General features: G+C 43.0%; 1 protein-coding gene across 3 annotated transcripts in view; it reads right to left on the reverse strand.

Moving 5' to 3' along the window:
• Positions 1 to 25035, reverse strand: part of VAV2 (vav guanine nucleotide exchange factor 2) — a 332307-nt gene that overhangs the window by 63828 nt on the left and 243444 nt on the right. For all 3 annotated transcript variants that reach the window (XM_029614922.1, XM_029614921.1, XM_029614920.1), the window contains exons 4-6: positions 21430 to 21498; positions 4108 to 4213; positions 487 to 585 (exon numbers count right to left, since the gene is read on the reverse strand). In XM_029614922.1, the coding sequence (XP_029470782.1) occupies positions 487 to 585; positions 4108 to 4213; positions 21430 to 21498 (274 nt within the window). The remainder of the gene's footprint in view (positions 1 to 486; positions 586 to 4107; positions 4214 to 21429; positions 21499 to 25035) is intronic.

Consider the following 25035-nt stretch of genomic DNA (forward strand, 5'->3'; position numbering starts at 1 on the left):
CCATCTGATATCAGCACTCAGCTAGAAAAATGTATCAGGGGGTGTCAAACGTTAGGCTTGGCCACAGGGTTCCCAAGAGAAACCACGCCATGTTTCATCTCTGAGCAGAAGGGAGAATATGGACAAGAGCTTTGAAAAGATTTTCTCATACGCACTATGCGAGGGAAGTCTTCTGGTGAAGAAAATAAGCTTTTAATAAGTTTTTCCTTCAGGCCATGAATATATTTGTACACCCTGAATCTAGAATGTGATGACACAAATTTTCTAGGTGATCTTAGCTTACATTTGTGAGTATTTGTGAACAGAGGCCTTTGCACTACCCTTTATCTTAGCATTGTGGATAGAGTCACGCAGTTCTGCAGCCAAGAAAAGTTGGATGCGATGTGTCAAGACTTCCGCAGATCCTACGTATCCCGTGAACTATGACAGCTCATTCTAGAACTGCTCTGCACCAGGACACTGCGACAGCCTGCGTTTAGCCCTTACCTTCTCTATATCTTCCAGGGTTTTGTAGTATCTTGCTTCAGTTTCTTGTATTTCTAATAAGCAGCAGTTCCTTTTGTCATCCTCTGTCATTCCGATTTTCTAAGTGGAGAAAGTTAGGATTCAGTGTTTGTGCATTCCAACAAGTTTCTTCCTTTCCGAAAGTCAAGAAAGCCTGTCCCAGTTCCAAGTGAAAGCCATGTGGTGGAACTCTGACAGTCCAATACTTAAACAAAGCTACAACCCACATCTCCCATGACTTGAAGCACCTTGAGACTCCCAGGCTTAACTGGGGAAATTAGTTTATGGAACCATCCCTGTCAAAAATGGAGATCTTGCAATAGTGAAGGAGCAGTCTGGAAAGCTCCTATTCAAGGGGCAGAGTTGCTTAGGATCTGATCAAAAGTAACTGCAAAAAAAAAACAAAAACCATTAACTCTTTCCCTTCTGTTCTTTTTGATCTACAGTAGTTTACATAGTTACAGAGATTGTTTAGGTTGAGAGAAGACCAGAGGTACTTCAAGCCTAAATGTGTGTGGTAATCCAGGGGAAGGGGGAAAAAAATTATCTCACTGGGATTAAAGTGGCTAAAAAGTTAACCTGTGACCACCATCTCTGTGTTTTTACAGTGGTTGGTTCACTCTAATGCCAATCAAGTTTGACTACCCTACTAAATAAATTTGTCCCAAAGGAACTTGTCACTAGCTGCTGTTTGTAAAAGTAAGATTCCTATGCATCATTAGCCTCATTCTGCACCCCTCCCAACATACTTCATTTCAACCCCAAAACTGCAGAAAAAGAAGGGGGTGTAATACTCTTATAGTCAGCATCTCTTACTCACCTGCATATACCTAATCTGAGGCATGAAGAAACACAAGTGAAACCCATTAGTCAGATCCATTCTATTCCAAATGGTGGTTTGTTATTTTTTTATTACTATATAAACTTTAGTCATAAATGCAACAAACAAAACATAGGAGGCCTTACTAAAGGGTAATGACTATGGGGGCTGAAAGCACTAAAAGTGTGAGGGACTCTGGCACAAGTGGTTCTGAAAATGAACAATTCTTACCTACACAACACATTTGCAATGAATAAGAGACATGCAGACGTTTGACAGGCTAGAGTGAAAACTGGAGAACAACCTCTACTTGCGTGTGCACTGCACTGCATAAACTCTTAAATGTTGCCCTGATTATCTTCTACTGACAGAACTCCCCCTCTCCCAATTTCTGATCTCTTGCACCTCTTGCCTATTCCATGTATTTTTATTATTTTATGTTCAATTTTAGTTTTATTTATAATTAATTTTAGGTTAGTTAATTATGTATTGAATTATTTTATGATTTTGCTGGATTTTACTTTTATATTATTTTTGAATAATTTAAATTTTAATTTATTGTAAACCGTTATGATTGAAAAATACAGAATGATGGTATACAAAAGTTTTCAAAAAAATAAATAAATACAAATAAATGGCTTCAGTTGATGGTCCTAACAACTGACTTAGGGGGTTATTTTCTAAACATTTATTGCGTGCGATAAGGCCCTAACGCACACGATAAACCCCTATTGCATGCAAAAAGGGCCCCGGTGCGAACAGCTGCGGCCTTTCGCAGGCCCGCGCCCCTCACCCCCCATACTTTTAGCGGGATTCATCATTCTGCGAAAAGTGTGTGGGGGGGGGGGGGGAGACAGAAACCAAGCCTCAGGGGCTTTCTTGTTATTACAGACAGCTCCCCCCACCACATCTGCTTTCTTGACTCTATCCCACCTTCAGGAGCTCATTATTCAGCTTTACCTAGACTAGGAGCCTCCTAAGAAGGTCAGCCTCTCACTTACAGAGCCAGTGATGCCAAAGACAACAAAATCCATATGCACAACATCATTCAAGCAAAACAGGGTTTTTTTTCTATTTTTTGAGATTGTAGGCTATATTTGATTTTCCAGTCTGTTTGGACTACGTAGAAATCTTCTATTGAATAGTAGGGATATGTGGTCATTTTGAAACAACAGGGAAATAACACCTGTTTCATTTTGTTTCCCATCTGAAACAATACAAAACAACAACAAAATGATTTTGCATTTCATTTCTGTCTTTTCAATGTGCACTAAAATGACAAAAATGAAATGAACTCCTCCTCCCCGAAATAAATAGAAAACAAAATGAAAAACAAAGTTTTTCGTGCACACCCCTTTTGGTTAGTGATGTCACTGACAATATTAACCTGGTGCAATAGTATTTCCTGCACTCTCCACTTCCTGACCAGGATGCTTACCCACTGTTCATCTGCAAGAAAAATGACGCAACATAGCCCAGGATTAGAGAGAAATGCCAGGCCACAACAATGGATGGACTCCGATATGAGTCTTAAAGTACATGGTCCATGACATCACCATTCAGCAAAAAAATCAAACTTAAAAATAAAGGAAGAACTAATTCCAAGCGGTCTGTTATTATGCTTGTTTCATACATTACACCCTGTGTGACTAAAGCTTAGGGTAAAAGCACGTCTCCATTTCGCCCCTGAGCCCTGCGCATCCTATTTTCCTGGGCAATGTCAGATGGCTGTCTTTTCACATCTGATCATCTTCATGTAGCTTTCCCCTACACCAAGCAGGACAGCAGAAGAAAGCTGGTAGGAAGAAGCATGTTTAGGAGGTTCCTACTTATTTATTCCTTCTCTTCAATCTATGGAAAGTTTGCAAGACAATCTGAATACTTTTCCTTTGTGTGCACATTAAAAGCAAGCAAACTCATATGACACAGGAGTATAATGTTCCCTGTTGGCTTGTGAAATCAACCGTGTACATTTTTTCAAATCAAGAGCTGAGTTTTACTACTCATTCCATCAATCACAGTGAAGGGCTGCCTCAGGCTATGGCCATGAAACATAGAAGGCAGCAAAAAGATGCAAAGAAATGCAGAGAGAAAATAACAGCCTCCACACTGAGAATCTGAGCTAACTCAACGTCAACATTTTTCTACCTCCATGTTAACCTTTGTCCTCCACAACTTCTTCTAAACAATCTACTGCCAGGAATCTGGGGGAGTTCCAGAGAGGAAGTGTTCCGTTTTAAGTTCATTAGAAAGTTAGCTCCTACTCAGCTAAATGCAAGCTATCATATTACTCTTAATCGTAAAGGGAGTGAAATACACTGGCAGGGACATTGGGAGGGGGCGGGAGGGGGGCCGACTGACTCCACCGCCCTCAGATAATGCAGGTACAATCATAACACATAGGGAGCAAGAAATATGACCATCCAAACTGACCAATTTTTCCATAAATATGTGCAGGAGAAGATCCTTACGCCTGCAAAATACCACCCTACCCAGACACCTTAAATCAAACCACTGGTCTCAGTTTAAGGCGCCAAATAACATTTACCATCCTTGACAGTGATTCGAACTTTTACTTATCCATACACTCAACACTAGTCCTAGGTTTGTGAAGTGGGTGCTGGTCTTACGGGGGTATCTACTGGCTAAAGAAGTAGAAGTGGTGGCATCCTGCTCTCCCTGCCACAGAAATTCACAGTAGTCCATGGAAGAAAGCTGGAGGACAGCGATGGAAGGGAAAGGACAGTGAGAAGGAAGAGGCCTGAAAAGGCTGCCTGGGTTACCATGGGCTGTTGATTTTCAACCTTGATGATGTCCTCATAAATGTCATCGCCTTCGTCCTCACAGGGGACACAATCATAAATATCGTCCTCTTCCACGTCATGCTCACTGCGATGAGAAGAAACAGAAATGAGGACAGCTAAAAGCGTACACGGACTCGTTAGCCTTTATTTCATAGTCTGTTTAGGAAATGTATTTATTTGAAAAACTTATAGCCTACCATCTCCAATTTTATGGAAAGAGAAACCATATCTCTTCTTCAGATGACAGATGAGCAAACATATTTTTTGAACCCGAGTCATAAAATATTTTCCCATTATAAATATATATATAGTATATATGGTTGGTGTCACTATTATCCCCAGAGCCTGACCTTTTCTGCTCTCTTTCTCTTCCCTTTAACCTTTCGCCTGTCTCCTTCTGACCACTCTGGGATAAATACAGGGGATCTACGAGGGAGAGATAGGAATTTAAGGGCTAGATAAATTGGATGGATGGGCAGACTAGATGGGCCATAGGTTTTTTTTCTGCCGTTATGTTTCTATGTTTCCCCGACAAGAGATAAGGGCAGCCCTGGGTGGCTATGGCCTACGTTTTTCATCCTGCATGAATTTGTCCTGGTGTAATAGTGCTACAATTCAACATTGCAATATGCTTGGTTGGTGTCACTATTAAGTTGCTGTATTTGAGGGTTCTGCCATGTTGTGTCTATGGTAAAGCCTCCTTTGTGACTACAAGCCTGTTAATGAGTTTCAAACAAGCACGGAGTAAAACACCGCATTGCAAAGCTCTAATAGGACTTGTGGGGCCATATGTTCCCTAGCAGAGCCAAGTCCATTCTTCTACAATCCAAATAATCTTTGCAAATACATCCTTTGCTTTCAAGCCCAAAATCTTTAAAGAGAAGACTCCATCCCAACTTCTCGCTCTTGTTCTCAGTTCCCAGTACAGGTCCCTTCATGTAAAATGATTTGTGCTTAAAACATTAACACCATTTTATTTTTTTTTTTAAATTCATGCCTTTAGCAAAATCAGGTTTTATTTGCAGTGGGAAACATGCCATGCTATATCTCAGCTGACAGACTGCTAGTTGCTTTTCTGGCCACAGGCTCCTCTCTATGCTGGGCTGACAGATGTAAAGTGATCAGTAAATTGTTACTGAGAAAGCCAAGCTGACATTCTGCCCAAGGTCCTTTATATGAAAGTGTTCAAATTATTCCAGGGAGAAAGCAGGGTGGTGGTAGTAGTAGGAAGGGCACCCCAGCTAAAATGTGCAGTCACTGGGCTCACACATTCTAGCACATCCCCCAAAATTACATCAATCTGCTGGCATAATCAAGCATATGCAAGGAAAAGTTGGTGTGGGTAATTTCATAGAGCGATGGCATTTGGTAGCAGATAAGGGTCAAGGAGATTCAGCTGAAGATCCAGCTGGCTCCTTGCTCACTTCATTATCAGAGACAACCAGGTAACACCAATAAAGGAACTCAAAAAGGTTAATACTCTTCATCAAGAACTATGGTATTCGTTGGGATTAGCTCTCTTAAAACAGGAAATGCAACAAGGTGAACGTTGCTGGCGTAAACAATATACTTCTGAGACTAGGTCCAGGTATGTTACAGCTAGGACAAAATATAGAAATTAATTTGTTTGGCAATGGAAATTATTCTTTGTTTCTAAATCGAATGCCTCACTAAACCGTCCTCGTGATGTCTTTGGACTAGTGTCATGTCTGACCACATTTTCAGAGGATCAGGATATCGTAGCCTTGAATGATGAATGCTTTGCTCAAAATTGTGATGCTAAAATCTCACAAATTCTTGATTCATTAACCATCAACAATAGTTGTTCAGAGGTCCTAAGGTTTGATATACCAGATAGCATTGATAAGTGGACCTCATTTGAAGATGTTGGGGGCTTCAGAGGTAAATACCACAAATATGGAAAGTTGCACAAAGCATACTCTGAAATCCAGCAGAAAAGGTGGACTGCGAAACAAATTTACACGCGATCTGGAAAGCAGACAAAAGTCGGTAATTATGTATAATCACGAGTGATTTGTTTCGAAGCAGGGTCAGTAGTACAATATAACTCAGTCCCCTGACACGGGAGGACTGTATAACATCTTATTGGCAGACGGAAGATGCACATCTTACTTTCATGTCACTTCCGTCTGCTATTAAGACATTATACAGCCCTTGCCTGAGTCTGCCTGTATATACGGACACAACTCATTACACTTCCTAAGCCTGACACTTGTTTAAGTAATTCTGATGCTACTAAAGTGCTTTAGATGCAAGTTGTCATTCCCGATGCAGCCTTGGTGAAACACAGTCCCGTGTCGGGGGATTGAGTTATATTCTACTATTGACTCTGCTTCTAAATAAATCTCTTGTGATTATTCGTAATTACTGACTTTTGTCTGCTTCCAGACTTCCTGTAAATTTGTTTCGCAGTACACCTTTGCTCCTGGGGCTTTAGAGGTGTCATCTGTGGTTTCTTCTTTGAAGAACTCCAGGGCACCATTGGATGCTTGTACATTTTTGTTTGCTGCACAATGTAATTGATGATTTTTCGAAACTTTTAGTGAAGTTAGTGACGCTTTCTCTGTTAGAAGGGATTTTTCCAGATCAATTTAAACAAGTGGCGGTCATGAAGAGAGATGTTTCGTGGTCTGATCCATTCAATTTCAGGCCAGTTTCTATTGTTCTCTCAACAGGGAAAATAATTGAGAAAGTTGTTTTGACTCAATTGATGGATTATGTGGAATCCAATACTATCCTGAGTGACATTCAGAGTGGCTTTAGACAAGGACACAGTACTGAAACTATTTTGTTGTCAGTTGCTGATTTTGTATTGTGAGAGCTGGACCAGAAACATCAGTAATCCTGGTTATGTTAGATATTTCAGCAGCCTTTGACTCTGTACCACATAATTTGTTACAAAGTTGAAGCAGATAGGTATATGAGGAAAGGCTGGCAAGTGGTTCCCCTCATTTTTGGTAGGACGTTTTGGGTAAGACTTGCTTTAATTGGAAACAAATCCAATATTGAGTACCTCAATTGCTTATCACCTATATGTTTTAGTATATATTTACAACTGTTGTGTGTTCTTTTGATTGCTTTTCTGGTAATGGCTACTATGTCTGTCATTTCTTCTACTTTAGAACTGATAAGTCATTGGTTAAAAGCGAATGGTCTGTTATTGAATACAGCCAAGACGGAGCTGATTCCTATTGGCTATATGAATAGTTCTGGGTTATTCCTAAAATGCAGCTCGAGGGAGGTGAAGTCACCCTGGCTGAGAGTGTACATAATTTGGGTTTTCAAGCTGATGGCTCTTTCTCTTTCCTAAACCAATTGCGTTGGGTAGTTAGGAGAGGTTTTTTAAGTTGCGGTTATTGTGCCGTCTACGTTTTATTTTGGAAATTCAAGACTTTAAAACACTGATGCATTCGTTTGGTATACCAAAAGTTTATATGCGTTCTTTGCAATCATTGATGAATGCGGCTGTCCACTTATTTACGGGGAGTCCAATGTGATGTCATATTTTACCTGTTTTAAAAGACTTGCATCGGCTCCCCGTGGAGCAGAAGGTGAAGTTTAAAATTGTGCTATTTGTACACTGGGCCATTTATTTATTTAAAACCTTTTCGATACCGTCGCTAAGTTATATACCATCGCAACGGTTTACATGTAGGCACATAGACTTATGGCACCTATCCCCTGTATCACAAGGGGTTGATATCATTATATAAGCCATCACACATTTTATATTCAGAAGATCAGCTCTTATTATCCTTACTGGGGCCAAAGTCAGGTGAGACAGATGACTGCTAGGAAATGTTTTTTTTCTGAAGTGGCTCCTTCACTTTAGAATGCTCACCCCCTTTGTTTATGACAGACATCAGATTTGAAGAGTTTTAGGAAAGCTTTGAAGACATTTTTTTAATGACACATTTTTGTAATTATTATGTTTTAGAACACTGAAATGTTTTTCATGTTGTTATAATTTGTTATTTTTAACTGTATTTGTTATTCGCCATGAACAGAAACTGGTAATATGGCAGGTTACAAATTTCTGCATAGCCAGTGCAACAGTATTTGGTACCCTAAGCAAACCTTTAGTTATGAGCCCCCCTCCCCTTCCTTCCCCAACTTACCTATTGCTGCCCCCAAAATGCTGGCGCTCTAGGCGACTGCCTAATTAGACAAACGGAAGCACCAGACCTGATCCTTTGGCCATCTTTCTGACACCAACAAGCTCACAGGTGGCTTCTATAGGCAACTAGCAGAAGAGTGGACAAAATACCTCCAGGTTTTTGTCTCTCTCTTTGCTAATTCAACCATTTTTCTTTGTGTGGGCCTGAAACCATGGCTCCTTCTGGATCCCAAGTCTGGTCACTAAGTGTCACCATTGAGAATAGCTGATGCCCCCTGCCCTCCCAAGGGATGTGAACACTGCCTCTGAAGCATCCCCACCAGGTCCAGGGAACAGAAGCCTGGTGCAGGAATCAAACTGAAGTTCTCTGCATGGCAGTGCACAGCACTGCAGCTGAGACACTGGGCCAGTCCTTGAAATGCTTTCTGTGTGATACTTGCTTTTCTGAAGCCAGCTGACGACACTCAAGCGCTGTCAATGTTCCCTCCCCACACAGAAACACACTCCAGGTCCATCCACCCTCCCAGAGACTAAACACATCACTTCTACTCTTGCCCCCGTCAATCAGTGTAGTGTCCCTCCAAGCCTTTAGGATAGGTCTCAATGCCCATTCTTGCAATGTTCTTGGATTTTTACATGTTTTATTTTCCACAGATAACTGTGATGAAAGAGTCATATAAACATTCTATTATACAGATAGGGTCTTAAAACAGACTTTCATGTTGGGATTTGCCTGGTACTTCCAGGTTACTTGGACTGGCCACTGTCCAATCAACTTGGCATGAGATATCATCGGCTGTTCCACAAGGCTCAATGCTGTCATCCATATTATTCAATATATTTTTACGGCCTTTATGTGTTGTTTTAAAAGATTTGGGTGTCCTCTATTTTTTTATACGCAGATGTCATCCAGTTTTATTTACTGTGTATTGATGGAGAATTTCCAATGGTATTTTTTTTTTATTTTGCATGGGAAAAGTAAAAGAATGATTAACAGTACAGTATTTGATGCTAAATGTGAACAAAATGTCCTTACTATGGCTAGATAGAAGGCCAACTGCTAACAGTATTAAAACAGTATCCTTTGGAGACGAGGAATTGTGTATTGTAACCAAGGCCTGTAATTTGGTTATTATACTCGATTCCCACCTATAATTTAAACCCCATATCAGACAGTTGGTTAAGAAGGCTGTTTTTAAAATTGAAAATGTTAATATCCCTGAAACAGCTATTAACAGAGAATCTTTTTTGGTCAGTGCTACAAGCTTTGCTTTTTAACCAAGTGGATTATTGTTAATAGTTAACACTAGACCTCTACCGTTAATTCAGCATCTTAACAGGTCTAGGACATATTAGCTCTGCGCTGTGCCAATTATATTGGCTGCCAGTTGAATGCAATTTAAATGGCTAACAACTGTTTTTAAACTTATGAGTTCGGTTGATTCCTGCTCTCTTGCTGATAAAGTGAGAAGGTATCCTCCCAGGAGAATATTGACATCGCAGTTAGATAATTTGTTGATAATTCAACAACCAGTGTGTGAGTATAGACTACATGCCACTCGTCTCAGAGCCTTTTCCCATGCAGGCCTCATTCTATGGCATGCTCTCCCCTCTGAATTACGTCTTTAGAAGGCCTTGAAGTCCTTTTGCAAAAAAACTGAAGATTTTTATTTTGAAGAAGCATTTAAATATTAATTCATAATAACTGTTTTGTTTTGGGTTTCTTGTGTATGTTATGTGCTTGATATTTTATGTTTATTATGCTTGTTTTGATGTAAGCCACAGTGAACCACCTCATGGGAAACTAACAGTATAAAAAAAAATATACAGAAAAACACAATAAATAAAGACTGAGCATGGCATTTCTGATGTTAGTTTCTTAAGTTGAAGAATGTTTACATTTTAATATTAATAGAAATAACTACATCTTTACATAAGGCAAATATGCAAAGACAAATCCATCAAAAAATTAAGTTCATGGTAGTAGAAGTCAGGCAGTAGGAAAGTCCGAGAGGGATATCTCGTTGGTAGATTATGGTAAGAACATAGCAAGATACTAGATCACAGCAGATAGGGACCACATGGCCCATCCAATCTACCCAGTTGTCCTCCTCTCTGGTTTTTACCACTTTAGGTGAATGAGCATGTACATTCCCGTACTAAAACAAATACCAGCTCCCCTTAACCTGGTCTCTCACTTCTGTTCCTGCCACTGTTCCTAGGCAGTGCTTAAATTCTGTTGCAGTGCTGGCCTCTACCACCACTGCTGGTAGGCCATGCCAAGCCTTGTCGTCCTTTTTTATTCTTATAAGTCCCAACCTTAACCCAGTGCTTCACAACCTTCTTTAGCCACCTACATTAACAAAATATTGTGAGGCACGCCAACCACCGTGAGGCAGCCAGTGAAGACATGAAGACTAGAGTACTCATATGGCCAAAAGAAGAGCTACGAAAGCCCCACTAGTCTCTGTTTCAAATTTTAAAACATAGGGAAAAAGGGGGCAGAGACTCATATGAACCCCTCACAATGGACCAGTTCTCTCAATACGCAAGGGCAGGAGAAGGGAGAAGTCAGTGATGCAGGCAGTCAGCTCGGTTATCATGGCCATCAGAGCTCCTTCACTGTTGCTGCTCTCCCAACACTCAAAGTGAGTCACATCCAGTCATCAGCGCATGCTCTCCCATCCCACTCGGCCTGGGGATGAAAGGCTGGAAGGTGGCAATGGAGGAAACTCAGGAGGGGGAAGATGAGGAAGTGCTGTGCATACTCTGACGGTAACTTTCAAACAAGCATGAGCATCCATACATGCACATATGTGGGTGCAAGTGCACATGTGCTTGAATTTTAGGTCGTCTGCGCAAGTGTGCGCACATTACATAAAGTACGCCTGGCACGCATATGTGTGTGCTCTTAATTTTAAGCAGTTACTCAAGGACATGTTGTTCTTATATTTCTTTAGGACTGCGAACGTTCTAAGGGATTAACAAAATAACATACATAGTCATTATTAAACAAAAACAAGATTAACGAACAGCAATAAGACAAAAGAAAAAAAAAGTCACAACATCAACATAGTCCAGATCTTAATGGGCTAAAGTTGACTGTTACATGCGCAAGTGAGCACATTTTATAACATGTGTCCGCGAAGGAAATTACAGTTTTACCAATTAGTCCAAGAGTTTGCTCAGTTTATCTCTAGGTCATCAATACTCCTCTGGTTCTTCAGAATGCCCTCCTCCCAATTTGCCCAGACCCCTCACCCAGTCAGTTTCTGGTTATACAGAGTTTTATTCTGAATTACACCTGATAGTTGGCAGAAGTAACAGCCTTACCCGCGCTACGTTCGCAGGTTATAAAATCGCAATTTAATTATTTACATTTTTATTTATATTCCACTTTTCAGGCACTTTAAAGCAGATTACATTCAGGTACCGCAGGTGTTTATGCGCATAAATGTTGGCCTCGCCTCAGAACGCCCCTCCCCCCCCCCCCCCCCCGGCTCGCCCCCAAATCCGCCTTTTTTTATGCAAAGTTATTCACGCAATGGTACTGGCATGCGAATGTGCAAGGTTTATAAGATAGCACTAGCACGATTAAGTGTTATTTGCGTGCACATCTAATACTTTGTGCATGCACATCTCTTTTAAAATTTTCTATTAAGTGTGCTGCACAAAGTGGAGCCTGGCTATTCATGCTCTGAATGCTGCCCATTAATCACCACACTCCAGGGCTCATGCTACAGCTAGAAAAAAGAAGCATGTCAGAAAGAAGTTCCTTTTGTACATGTTTAAGAGCCACTGCTGCTGTCTCTTGTTGCTGCAAGAAGCTGAGATCAAAGCTCAGGTGCTGATCTAGATCTGAATATCAGGCAGTGGTGACTTCTGTGTGGCTCACCAGATGAGGTCTGAAGGCGCACTGCTTGGGAAACATTGCTTTAATCCATACATAGGTCCTCTCTCATGTCTTACCACTAAGCTTTGCAATAATCTAAACACCCACCAAAACTAATGAAATAAGCAAAAAAAAAAAAAAAAAGGGATATACTCAGTCTGTATACAGCGACCTGTGATACCTGTTGTGTTATCATAAAATTATGTGTCTGTCTGTGGTGTGTGAGTGTGTATTGTACAGAGATCCTGCAGCCATATCGGTCCTGGAGAAAAATGTAGATTGTGCTAACTTTCATGGGACAGAAAAAAAGATGCTGCAGTACGTGAGGTTATGAGATTACAGAGGCCCCTTTGTCAGATGTGTATGTGAATATGTGCATGTGTGTGTACATATGTGTGAATATATATGTGTGTGTGTGTATATATATATATATAGACATAGATATACATTTGTGTATGTGTGTGTGCCCCTTCTTTACTATGCGTACAATTGGCTTATGATGGTAGCTGAGAGGACAGTCTCTTGATAACCCTGCCATGAGTCAGGACAGTTTGGAAGGATTTCTCTGACATTAATCATGGTTGCCATTCTCTCTGTACTAAGTCTAGCAACAGTCACTCGGGTGACAGTCAGGTGAACGGCTGCCTCTTTATTGCACTCACTGGAAGCTCATTTGGAACTTGCCATCTGTCTGCTTTCTTGCGGCTTTAATCAAAGCTGGCTTTCTGCCGACAGTCCTCCGGTCCAACTAACCAGAAAGCAGAAAAACCGCTGCAGGAAATCCATTAACTTTACAGCTTTCTAATCAGTTCAAACACTTACATAAGAACATAAGAAATGCCATGCGGGTCAGACCAAAATCCACCAAGCCCAGCATCCTGTCTCCAACAGTGGCCACCCCGGATTACAGGACCTAGAAGATCCCATGATGTAGACCTATTTCCTCTGACTTGCTCCTTGGGATAGCAATAGCTTTCCTCTGTCTACCCTGGCCACATAGCCTTCTATGAGTACAATTGGAGAAAGAACTCAGACCTACATGTACTATAAACAGAACTTTAAAAATTCAGTTAAAGGGTTTTCTCCTGTTTAGTGCCAATGCAAAGAAGCCTTTTATATGTCAGACCCTCAATGTTCCCCCACACACACATAAGGGTAAACCATAATTTTGTAAACCTTTATTTATCAACATGCCCTAAACAAATCAGTCAGGTTTCCCATAGCAAGTATAAATGTTGTCATTTTTTATTCCAGTAACAAAAAAGAGAGCTGTTGAATCCCAAAACAGCTTTATGTCTGGAGTAGACTGGTTGTCTAAAGACATTTTTTATTTGCAATTATAAAAAAAATTAAAAAAAAAATATTTTTGTTCTTGAGGTAAATGAATGAACTGACCAGGTGGCCCAGGCACTGAATGGCTTGCATGACTAGTCTATTTTGATACTGTGGTGAATTCTGTTTCTCTCCTATTTGTTATTCCAGACCACAATACCTCTTGTTTTCCCAACTCCCAATTCACTCTCATTCTTGTCATCCATTAGAGTGGAAGTCAGAAAAACCAGGACTAAAAGATGTTATCACTGGGCAAACTTAGAACCATTACCTGAGCCTGGCATTCCCTTCTTTCACCATTTTCAATTCTGCTATTATATTTTTCAGCACAAGCAGATTTAAATTCACTTAGCACAGGATATGGCAGAGGGCCATGCTGATATTATATATAATCCTTATGCTGCAAACCAATAAACAATGTAACATATTATGAACATGGCCAGGGAGCACTAGTAGGTGATCTGGAATGCTAATTAAGGGATATTTATATATGGGTTTTCTCATTAGGATAGCCTTCTTGTCATTACATAACTTAGCTAATGATTCACTGAATAACTGAGGAAAGCCAAGGCTGGACTGCCACACCACAGTGATTTGGAATCAGGCTGGCAGTTCTGTTCCAGTTGGGAATGGAGATACGATAAACTGCTAGCTTCTTTTCATTATTCTACGTCGTCTCGGAAAGAGTTGCTTTACAGTGCTCATAATTAATTCCTTAGGCAGGATGTTTATGGATATGGCATGTGCACCTTCCTCTGCTGGCTGTTTGGTTAAGTAAGAGTTTAAATGTTAATCAGAGGCACTGGGCATGCCAATAGGTGATGACTAGCAAGGTCCTAAAGTGTATAAAACTACCAACCTTGGACATTCTGCTGGGGGCAGGGTCTCCCAATGGGTTGTTTACTTTAAGGTATACCTTGACACGTATGAACCTCATTGGTAAGCCAGGGGATTCTCAATCTCTCAAATTTACTGCTAATGCCCTTAATCCTTGCATTATGCCAAAGACAGCCTCCTTTTGGAGTTCACAAGATATAATATATATAGGCAACATATCAAGATGTCCTTGGAAAATCTTAATCAGGCTATGGCACCCAATATAATTGGGACGCTTTCTGTATCTTTCTGCCACGTTTTCTTGGTCTCTGACTGTATCTCTTGGCATTTAAGTATCTTCACGTTCTCTATACAATCTACAGAATAGTCACTGGTAACTGACACCTCTATCAGTAATGCCATTCTTGCATCAATCTTCTTATCAGTTGGAATGTGAATGTCTAACCTGTTTGGAACTGACTTTGATATGCCATGGATCTGAGATTCTGTATCTAATGGAACTGGGCTGGGAAGGGAGGAAGATGCAGTCTTCTTGGTGTAAGACTGCGATGTTTCTCAAGCTAGACCTGGAGTGCCCCCTCGCCAAGTTGATTTTTAAGATATCCACAATGAACATGTATGAGATAAATTTGCAAGAACTGCCACCACTACATGCAACTCTATCTCACGCATATTCATTGTATCCTGAAAATCAGGCTGGCTAAGAGGTACTCCAGGACTGGCTTGCGAAACTCTGATTTAGAGAAGGGATTCCCATGAGATGAGAGAGAATGCAGAGCGCAATGAGTTCAACCTTCTTGAAATTATACTATTTCTGAGCAATTGGGGAAGGTTAAATAGCTGATGCCAGCGAGGATCCATGACAGAAGCCCTCTAACTCCATCTCTCTTAAGCTCTCCCAGTCATGGCTAGCCCACACTGGAGGGCTTGCTTAGCTGCAATGATTGACTCTCTACTTTTTCTGTTATTTCCTGGCATAGAATATATTGGGGTTAGACTTTAGCAATACTTAACTTGCTTTTCTCTATTGCCTTTTGTAGCAATGCTGCTGCGAGACAAGCCCATGAGTGGCCTCTCACCTCTTACCAGCCCACACCACAATGCTGGGTCTAGACACTGTCGGAAGCCATGGCCTGCAGGCAGCCCCAGCGTTGCCGAGCTGCCACTCCTATGTGGCACTGCTGCTGATACTTCCACCTTCTTCGCGGCAGGAGCCACTGCTGCTGCCTCGTTTTCATGGCCCAGACACTGCCGATGCCTGTCTTCTTCATGGCCCGAGTGCTGCCAGCATTTCATTCTTCATGGCTCAAGCTGCTGCTGCTTCGTTTGCCATCTTGCGGCTGTGGAGCTGCTGCTGCTGATCTTTGCGGCCCCGAGCTGCCAGCCTTGCCACCAATTCCTCCAAATCAGGGATGCCACCAATGCTGCCGCTCTTGCTCCGTTCTAGGCGCACGCGCTTCTCTTCTGAATTTAAAGGGCCTGCGGCAGGAAAAGCCTTGCGGCCCTTTCTGCTGATGTCCTGCCTTGTCACTCCAGTAGCCCTATTAAAGGGTTCTCTGCCAGTTCCTCGGGGCCTTCACAAGAGTGTTCATGGTCGTCCATGGTTCTACTTCCTGCAAGGTCTTCCTTGGTCATTGCCTTGTCTTGATGGTCTTCGTTGGTTGTTCCTTACCTTCTTGTTCCATGTCGGAGCTCCTTCATGTTACCTGTTCCATGTTCCTGGTCTCTCATCAGTTCCTCATCCAAGTCTTCTGAATCTCCGCCTTGTCTGAATTTTCAATCAAGTTCCTGATGTCCGATCTTTGTTCCAAGGTCAGCCTTCTGGATTCTCCCTTATCCTTCCTCCAGGCGTGCCAGCATTGTGGTCTGTGACCAGCCCTAGGGGGGCTGTGTAAGGTGCTTCCTGGCATAGGGCTTGTTTCCAAGTCTGTCTTCGCTGGATCAAGTTCTCAGAGCTCATCCTTGTTTTTAGAGTTCCAAGGTCAAGTCAAGTTTCCAGTCAAGTCTTGAGTTCCTAGTCATGTTCCTAGTTCCAGAGGTTGAGGGGCTTGTCCAGCCAGCAGATTTCCATGTTCCTCTTTCCAAGCCATGATTCCTCATTCCAAGCTATGAGTCTTCATTCCAAGCCATATCCTGGCTCTTGTCCTCATCTGAGTCTCCGTCCTGAGCCTGTACCGCTCCCCATGTGGTCCGGTACCACTTGTGGCAGGTTATGTAGGGCACGTAGTGGGACAGTGTGGTCTGCGACCTGCCCACTGGGGGCTGTGTAGGGCGCGCTAAGGTGCAGTGCCCCGGGTAGCTGAACTCTATCCTGAACCTGAGCCTTCGTCCATGTTCCTTGTCTCCAGAGCCTTCGTCCATGTTCCTTGGATTCAAGTCTTCATCCACGTTCCTAGTCTTCGTTCAAGTGCCAAGCTTCCAAGCCTTCATCCATGTTCCAAGTCTTCATCTAAGTTCCTTGTCAAGCCATGTTCTGATTTCCTCAGCCTTAGTCTGTCCTGATGCAAAGGCCATTCCCAAGCGGCAGGTCTGAAAGGGCTATCGAGTGGCCGGAGGGCTACCCAAGAGACCAGCATTGCTTTGTTCGGTCTCACTTTGTGTGTACAGGTTCAGCAGAGGCTTGAGTGTGCCTTGTTCCAAGCTACATTCCAAGTTCCAAGCTGTTATTATTTGTGATAATTGTGTGTGGATCCTTGGGCTGGTGGCAGATGACCACGCCCTCGGGGGAAGATCCCACTGGCTCAGAGTTGGGAGACAGACACACACTAGATCTTTTATTGAATTGTATAGTGAACCACCAGAGGTGGCAGTAGTGAGCTGGAAGAGCCCAGCTGGGCTGTAATCCCTCAGGCACTGAAACAGCGATCCCAGGATGGCTGAGCTGAAGAGAAACTGAATATAGTGAGTAGGCAGAGTATGCAGAGTTCAGGAACAGAACCTGGATGGTAACACTCACACAATAGTCTCTTGAAGCAGCCCAGAGGCTGGAATGGAGTAGGCCCTTGAGGAGCGAGTACCTGGTTCCAGGGAAAGCTCTGAGAGAGAGATGGTAACTCACTGGTGTTGTAGGCAGCGGTGACTTCCTGGCAGAAGTAATATTCGGTAGCAGTTCCGGGAACGTGGACCCTCGAGGAGCGAGTACCGGTTCCAGACTGCGACCTGAAAAGCAAGAGAGAGAGCGAGGCCCCCGAGGAGCGGGTACCCCTGGTAAAGTCCAAGGAGGCAGAGTAGCAAGGTATGCAGAGAGCGAATCCCATCCGCAGCGATACCTGGAGGAATCCCCTTGCTAACTCGAATAGCTAGCAAAAACAAAGACCTTAAATATCTGGGCTTGATGATGTCATCTCAGGGGGATGCCCCTGAGGTTCGCACCACAGCTGGTACTTGAGTCAGGACTGCGCCGCGTGGAGGAGGTCGGCAAGATGACGCCGCGGCAGCCAAACTTCCATCAACCGAAGAGGGAGTCGCAAAAGAGGTAAGGTGGGCGGAGTGGAGACGTCAGGCAGTGACGGTCGCAACAGTACCCCCCTTCAAAGGGCGATCTCCTCTTCGGGTACCAGGCTTGGGTTTGGAAGGATGCGCGATGTGGAACTGACGAAGCATCTCTTTGTCAAGGATATTGGGCTGAGGCTCCCAAGAGTTTTCTTTGGGGCCGAAACCTTCCCAGGAGAGAAGATATTCAAAAGTATTGCCTCTTTTTCGAATATCCAGAATCTCTTCGACTTTGAACTCTAAGTCGTCTTCTGCATTGATGACAGGTGGATCCTGAGATTTGGAAGAAAATTCGCTGCGTATGAGCGGTTTCAGAAGTGAAACGTGGAAAGCATTATGGATGTTGAGACCAGGTGGTAGCTTCAGACGGTAGGTAAATTTGCCAGTAAGTTGAAGGACTGGGAATGGTCCCACGTAGCGAGGAGCAAACCAAGAGGAGGGTAGTTTAAGTCTGAGGTGCTTGGTTGACAACCAGACCTTGTATCCTGGCTTGAAGACTGGAGCTTGCAAATGGTGCGCATCGTAGTACTTCTTAGCACGGTCTCTTGCTTTGATTAGCATGTCCTTTGTCTGAACCCACAGATTATGGATATCATCAGCAGTGGATTGAGCTGTTGGGGACATCACTGAGAGCTTCAGTGGAAGTGGCGGTGTTGGGGAACGTCCAAAAACCACTTCAAAAGGTAACAATCCAGTAGATGTAGCTGGATGAGAGTTGATGGCGAATTCAGCCCATGGAAGCAATTCGGCCCAGTTATTCTGTCGGGATGTGACATAAGCTCGAATAAACCGCTTCATTGTTCGATTCATCCATTCTATCTGGCCATTATACTGCGGATGATAGGCTGAGGTGTAGTCTAGAGAGATGTCAAACAATTTGCACAAGGCCCTCCAGAATCATGCCATGAATTGGGACCCACGGTCGGAAACGATGTGAGAAGTTAGGCCATGGAGGCAGAATATGTGCGTTATGAAGAGCTTTGCAAGCTCCAAGGCTGAAGGTATGCCAGGGAGTGCCACGAAGTGTGCCATCTTGCTAAATCGATCCACTGTCACCCAGATGGTGTTCATTCCTCCGGAAGTGGGTAAATCGACTACAAAGTCAGTATTGATGTGCGACCAGGGCCATTCCGGAACTGGCAGTGGTTGCATCTGACCCCATGGTTATCCAGGAGCGGGTTTGTTCTTGGTACAATTGGTGCAGGATACCACGTAGGAATAGGTATCCTTTTTGATAGTAGGCCACCAATACAGCTTCTGTATCTTGAGCTTACTAAGTGCTGGTGCTGACCATAATTCCCATCTACTGTGAATTCTTGGGTATTGGGAAAGTGCCTGCAGCTTGGTCTGTATATCAGAAGAAATCTGAAAACTCACACTGCTAAGCCATGTGGGATATCAGCATGACAATGCCAAACTAAACTACACCATGTGGACTGACCAATGTTTTGCTTTGGATTAAGAACATTTAACTTTTTTTTTTAAATTGTGTTCTACATTTACATTCCATAAAATCTATTAGCATGTCCAATGCAAATCACAATATTACACTCATAATAACATTAAAGTCCTCAATGCCTTATTTAAAATCTGGAATGGTTGAGCTTTGACCACAGGTTGGGGACCCAGAGCCTATTTTCTTTCTACATAATTTTTTTTAAATAATTTTTTCTTTATTAAACATTTCTTTTTACAACAAGAAACATATTGCAATACATAATATAAGCAAACTTGTGTACAGTTTACATTGATCCAAGAAAATTTAAGATAAACATTGCTTGCCTCACAAGATCCATATAATTTGGGGGACAATTTAAGAAATAATAATAAAAAAAAACCCCATAGGCGCCGCTAAACCAGAGGAAGGGTAGGTTAGTTTATTTTACTTTAAGGCTCTACTCATCTGCTGTTACTTGGCTCATTTTAACCTCAGTTTTATAAATTAGGAAAGTTTCAAGGTGGGATGGGTCAGAAAATATAAACTTCTTGCCTTGAAAATTTATGAAACATCTGCACGGGAATTTCAAATAAAAAGTTGCCCCAATTGCTAAGGCCTTTCTTTTCAAAGCTAAGAAATGCCTCATGCGGGCCTGAGTAGGCTTGGAGACATCAGGAAAAACAAATATTGTCTGTCCACAGAAAAGTAAATCCTTATTTTTAAAGAATTTTTCAAATACCCCTTCTTTCTCTTTTTCCAAAGAATAGGAAACAAACAGCTTTGCCCTTTTGTTTATAATATCTATAGATTCTTCAAGAAATGTTGATATACCTGGGCTACTCTCATCTGGCCCGCCTGGTGTATTATTTGGCTGGCTAGGAAAATAAACATTTTTAGATAAGGCCGGGATCTCATTTTCTTCATATGCTAAGTTTTCCCGTAGGAACTTCCTAAACATTTCGTAAGGAGATAACAATCTTGTAACTGGGAAATTAACAAAGCCTAAGTTCTTTCCACATCATTTACATCTGAAATGGCTGAGACAACAAGGAAACTGGCAGGATCAAGGAGTCTAACGTTTCATGTTGTGAAATAAGATTATGTGAACTACAGTATATACTGAATAGGCCAGGACAATGTTGCTATATAAAAGGGATTAAACTGCCTACTTTGGCAGGTAATTATGTTGAAAAATTCTTAGCACCATCCTTTAACAGAAATAAATTGTATTGAATGAAGGAGAAACAGGGAAATAAACAGGCTTTTCGTGGCTATAGGAATGAAATGAAGAAAAGGGATAACCTGTCTTAACTGGGGTGACCTGCATGGAGCAGCAGTTACCACCCTGAAAATAAAAATCTTGCTGGGCAGTCTGAATGGGCTATTTGGATCTTCTTCTGCCGTCACTGACTATATTGCCATGACTGAAACAATCAAACAGAGAGGATGAGCGTGCTGGTAAGAAAGTGATAGTGGTAGAACTTGTGTGTGTACCTACGTTAGACATGTATGTAACTAGAGGAAGTGTTTTCCCTGGTCCTTTTCTCCCCAGTCTATTTGAGAAGGCCAGAGGGATGATAAACCTCTGGTCATACTGGCTGTGGGTTGAAGGAATAGAATACAGGACAAGAAATGAACTGCGTCATCCACACATTGACAGGTAAAAACCAAACTGATATCTTTGCAGGCTCAAAATTCTTGCACATTTGTTGGCTAAATTGTGAATGTAAAATTCATTGTCATGTAGTGACAGAAAGCAACTGTGTCCCACCCTCCCGCTCCTGGGCACAGGATTTAAGTCTCGCGAGGCACAGCACAGGTAGCTCGGCCTGAAACAGCGGTTTTTCTGGGTAAGGAAGGGGCATGTTTCCTCATCCTGCTATCACAGTTTCTGGTGTCCCTAAAATCTTTGCTTCATGTGTGACTTCAAAAATCAAAACAATAATGCTTTTTGTCTCTACTCAGCACTTCATGAGTTGAAAAAGGAAATAAAGAACCCTACAGCTCTTCTCACACTTCCCCCACCACATCCTTCCCCCCCATCAAGATTATTAGACCCTGGGCACTCCCCAACTTTTTGCCTCCTGGTATTTTCCAACAGAAAATTACAGACCGTAACATCATCGAAATCTCCTGGCAGGGACCTCATGGGATAACATTAGCCCGACTTACTCAGCCAGCTCCTCCAGACTCCGATACACGTCATCGTCGTTCTCTGTGGTCTCTTCCGAGGGAAAGGGCCTAGGTTATTAAAAAGAGAAAAAATTAAATAAATACAGTGCAAGATCATTAAGGGTCATTGTCAGCCTTGCCCTTCAGTCAACAAATTGCAATCTTGAATGATGTGGAAAGACTCCTATCAAGCAGTAAAAAAAAAAATAATTTTATGATTAGACTCCCTGAAATGAAAGGAAAGCCTCAAATAATGCATGTGTGTCCCAGGAAGGAAGTCTGCTTACGAGATGGCAGCTTTGGAACAAGGTTACAAACCTAGGTGAGTTAGGGGGCTTCAACTGAGTTCACACCACACAGGCCCTCTCCCAAGTTCTAAAATTCTCCCGGCAATCTCTGCTCAGAAGGGGGTCCAAGATCAAGCCGGCTAGGAAGACGATCTTCAGGCTGACTTCCACCACTGCTCCCCTTACAAAAGAAGGCAATACAAAGAGCGTGGACTGACGAGGATTCCTAGGGGAGTGTCACCGCAACAGCAATGATCATGCGCATGCCCCCGGCTACCAGTCAGAGGGTGCGCTGGACCAGCCCTTTCCTCCACCCGCCTCAGGTCAGCTCGCCACCACTGGGAACGGACGTCCAGTGTGCAAAAGTCACCCAAATCTCTTCGTGTACTCCAAAACAGCACAAAACTAAATAACATCAGAAAAGGCATCGGACGCCAGCTGCTGTGAGACGATCATTCTCAGCGGCAAACTCATCTGGATACTTCAGCTGAGTATGGGGCGGCCGGCATGGCACAGACTCAGATCAGTGAGACTTTACCTAAAATTGGCCCTGTTGTAATCTTACTACAGGTGGCCTTCTTCAGTCATGAAGGAGCCTAACTAATGGTTCACAGTGAAGACAGGTTTTAAGGAGGACGATTCAGCCTTTCAAACCCCTTGTTGTAGTCATGGCAGAGGGGGCCGACCATAAGAGCTTGCCTGCTGGGAGGGGAGCTGGGGGGGGTGTGAAGGGAAGTGGGGTGCCTCTATGGGAGCAAACAGGAGGGAGATGGAGAGTTAGGCTGTATTTATTGTGTATTGAATTAGCTGGATGAGAAAGGAATAGTTCTTGCCTGTTGTAAGCATGATTGCAATTGATTTTTATCCAGGGCCGGATTTAAGTCGACACAACCCATATGCAGAGGACTCCAAGCAAGGGGTTCCCTCCCGCTGTTTCCCCTGGAAGTCAGAGAGCAGCAGGGGAAGGCCCAGGTGTTTGGGGACCTTCAGAATTTGGTGCCCAAGGCACTTGGCCTCTGCCTAAATCCAGCCCTGCCCTTATCTTAATGGTTTTGATGCCCTTTTCTAGTTTGATAGATATGATTTTATATATTTAATGCATGTAGCAGTGTTTTATTGTTTGTATTTGATGTTTAAATTATTAGATCTGTTTAGTACTTGACTGCTATGCTGAAAGCTGACCTGGGTATTTCGTTGGAGGAGAGTAACACGTTGATATGAGTTCCTGCACTGCACCAGCCAAGGGATAAAGGGGGATTCTGGGATTCTGCTTAACTTTTACTTTTCATTACTTAGAGGTGGATTTTCAGCAAGCTGGAGTCAGCTGGTTAGATCAGTGGTCCCCAACCCTGTCCTGGGGGCCCACCAGCCAGTCGGGTTTTCCAGATAGCCACAATAAATATGCATGAGAGAAAATTTGCATGCACTGCCTCCATAACATGCAAATTTTCTCTCATGCATATTCATTATGGATATCCTGAAAACCCGACTGGCTGGTGGGCCCCCAGGACAGGGTTGGGGACCACTGGGTTAGATCACCAGGGGGAGGAGGGAAGAGGAGTGTGTGTGAGGGGGGGAGGGGCTTATGAAAGTATCTGCCCACAGAGCAGCTAACCTGGAGGTTAGATTTAGCTGCTCTAAAGTGGGCAGTTGTGAGGATTAGGTTGGGGAGAAAAGATAGCCAGCAAGCACAGATTTTCAGCACTAGCTGGTTAATTCAGAGCCGGATTTACTAATCTTCTTTCCCCGTGGATACAGAATGGAAACAAAGCCTTGGTAAATCAGGCACTTAGTCAGCCAAAACTAGTCGTGGCAACAGCAGACTTAAATCCAGCTGCCTGGATTTAGGGAAATTTACAGCCACAAACTTAGCTGGACAAACTTTGGCACACAAGATCAGAGTCTTGTACAAGATTCATCAAGAAGCCCCACCCCAAGAATGTTAGGGACAAAATGTGTGCTTGAAGAGGGGATGTGCATTGCTCAAGGATACACAGTAAGTAAGCCACAGAGGTGCATCTGGAATCTACGTCTGCAAGTTTCTCAGCTCTGGGTTCCGAGTTCAGGTCAATCTGCAACTCTATGTTTACACCCTGTGCCAAATCCATGTCTATGTTTCTCCTTGCTTTTCTTAAATCCTTATTTCCCTTCCTCCACAGTCCTTGGGTGGTGCAGTGTGCACCTGCTCTGAGATAAAAGGGCAGGGTGCTAAAGAGCGGCAGGCCCTGTCTGCCCCCAGTGACCTGTGCTGTGCTTGGGGGTGGCTGTGTTTGTCCTTCATCTGCCATAGGATGCTCTCATTTCCTGGCTCTTAAGTCCAGAGAGACACTGAGAGCTGCAAACTGGCCCAATATGAAAGGCAAGCCTCCTCCCCAGCAGCCCGCCAGTGCTCCTCTTATCTCTGCTTGCTGCCAATAATGTCGGCAGCAAATAATTGCAGAGAGCCAGCGCAGGAATCATTTGGAAAACATAAAATAACAAAGCAAACGGGAAATGAATATCAAGCTGGCTGCACTGACTGACACTCACTCTGCATATTCCATGGCCAGCTGGGCAGTCTGAGGGACTTTAAATAAAGACAATGAAAAAAAAACAGCTGCTAGGCCGGTTGTGGGTGATTTCCAGTTGTTGCACTGGATACTTCTTCACTCAGAGTCCCTGCCCTGCAGATAGATCCCCCGTCCCCTTCTCTGCTTATCGCTGACAAATGTTGGGTGCATGTGCACTTAGCTTGGAAAAAAAATCCATACCCAAGGTTCTAAGCGCCAAACTCTGTGGTTAAGCACTTAAGATCCCTTTGAAGATTGCCCTCCATGGCAGTAATTCTCCGTCGCCGATTCAAAAGGTTGAGATGCTGCCTATGAGGAGTCCTGCACATCACCGTAGCACTACAGATCCTCAGAAGAAGACATTAAACAGGTTTTTTTTTTATAATCACGGTTTTGTCTGTGCAATTCTGGGTTCCCATTTAGGTTCTAAACCTTTGCTCAGCCATGTGAGGTACCTGGAACAAATCCCCCAGTTACAGAGAGGCCCGCCCCATGGGACCCTACAGAAGGTCCACTCAGTACAGCACACTGATCCTCAGCTGTTCTGCATTTCTTCTCTTTTATATTTAATAGGTTTTCACTTGCTGACAAACAAATTATACAGAGTTGAATGTTCATGTACTTAAAAATCACAATTAGCCCCAACAGAAAGTTTCTAATCCCAAAGGTATTCAAACAATCTTCCATTCTCCTTGTGTCACCATAAGGACCCCATATCATGTTATACGGTGAGCCTCAAGGGGCACGATCTAGCAGGCTCCAAAGCTTGT

Source organism: Rhinatrema bivittatum, chromosome 8 (genome assembly GCF_901001135.1).
Source record: "Rhinatrema bivittatum chromosome 8, aRhiBiv1.1, whole genome shotgun sequence".
Classification (NCBI taxonomy): Eukaryota; Metazoa; Chordata; class Amphibia; order Gymnophiona; family Rhinatrematidae; genus Rhinatrema; species Rhinatrema bivittatum.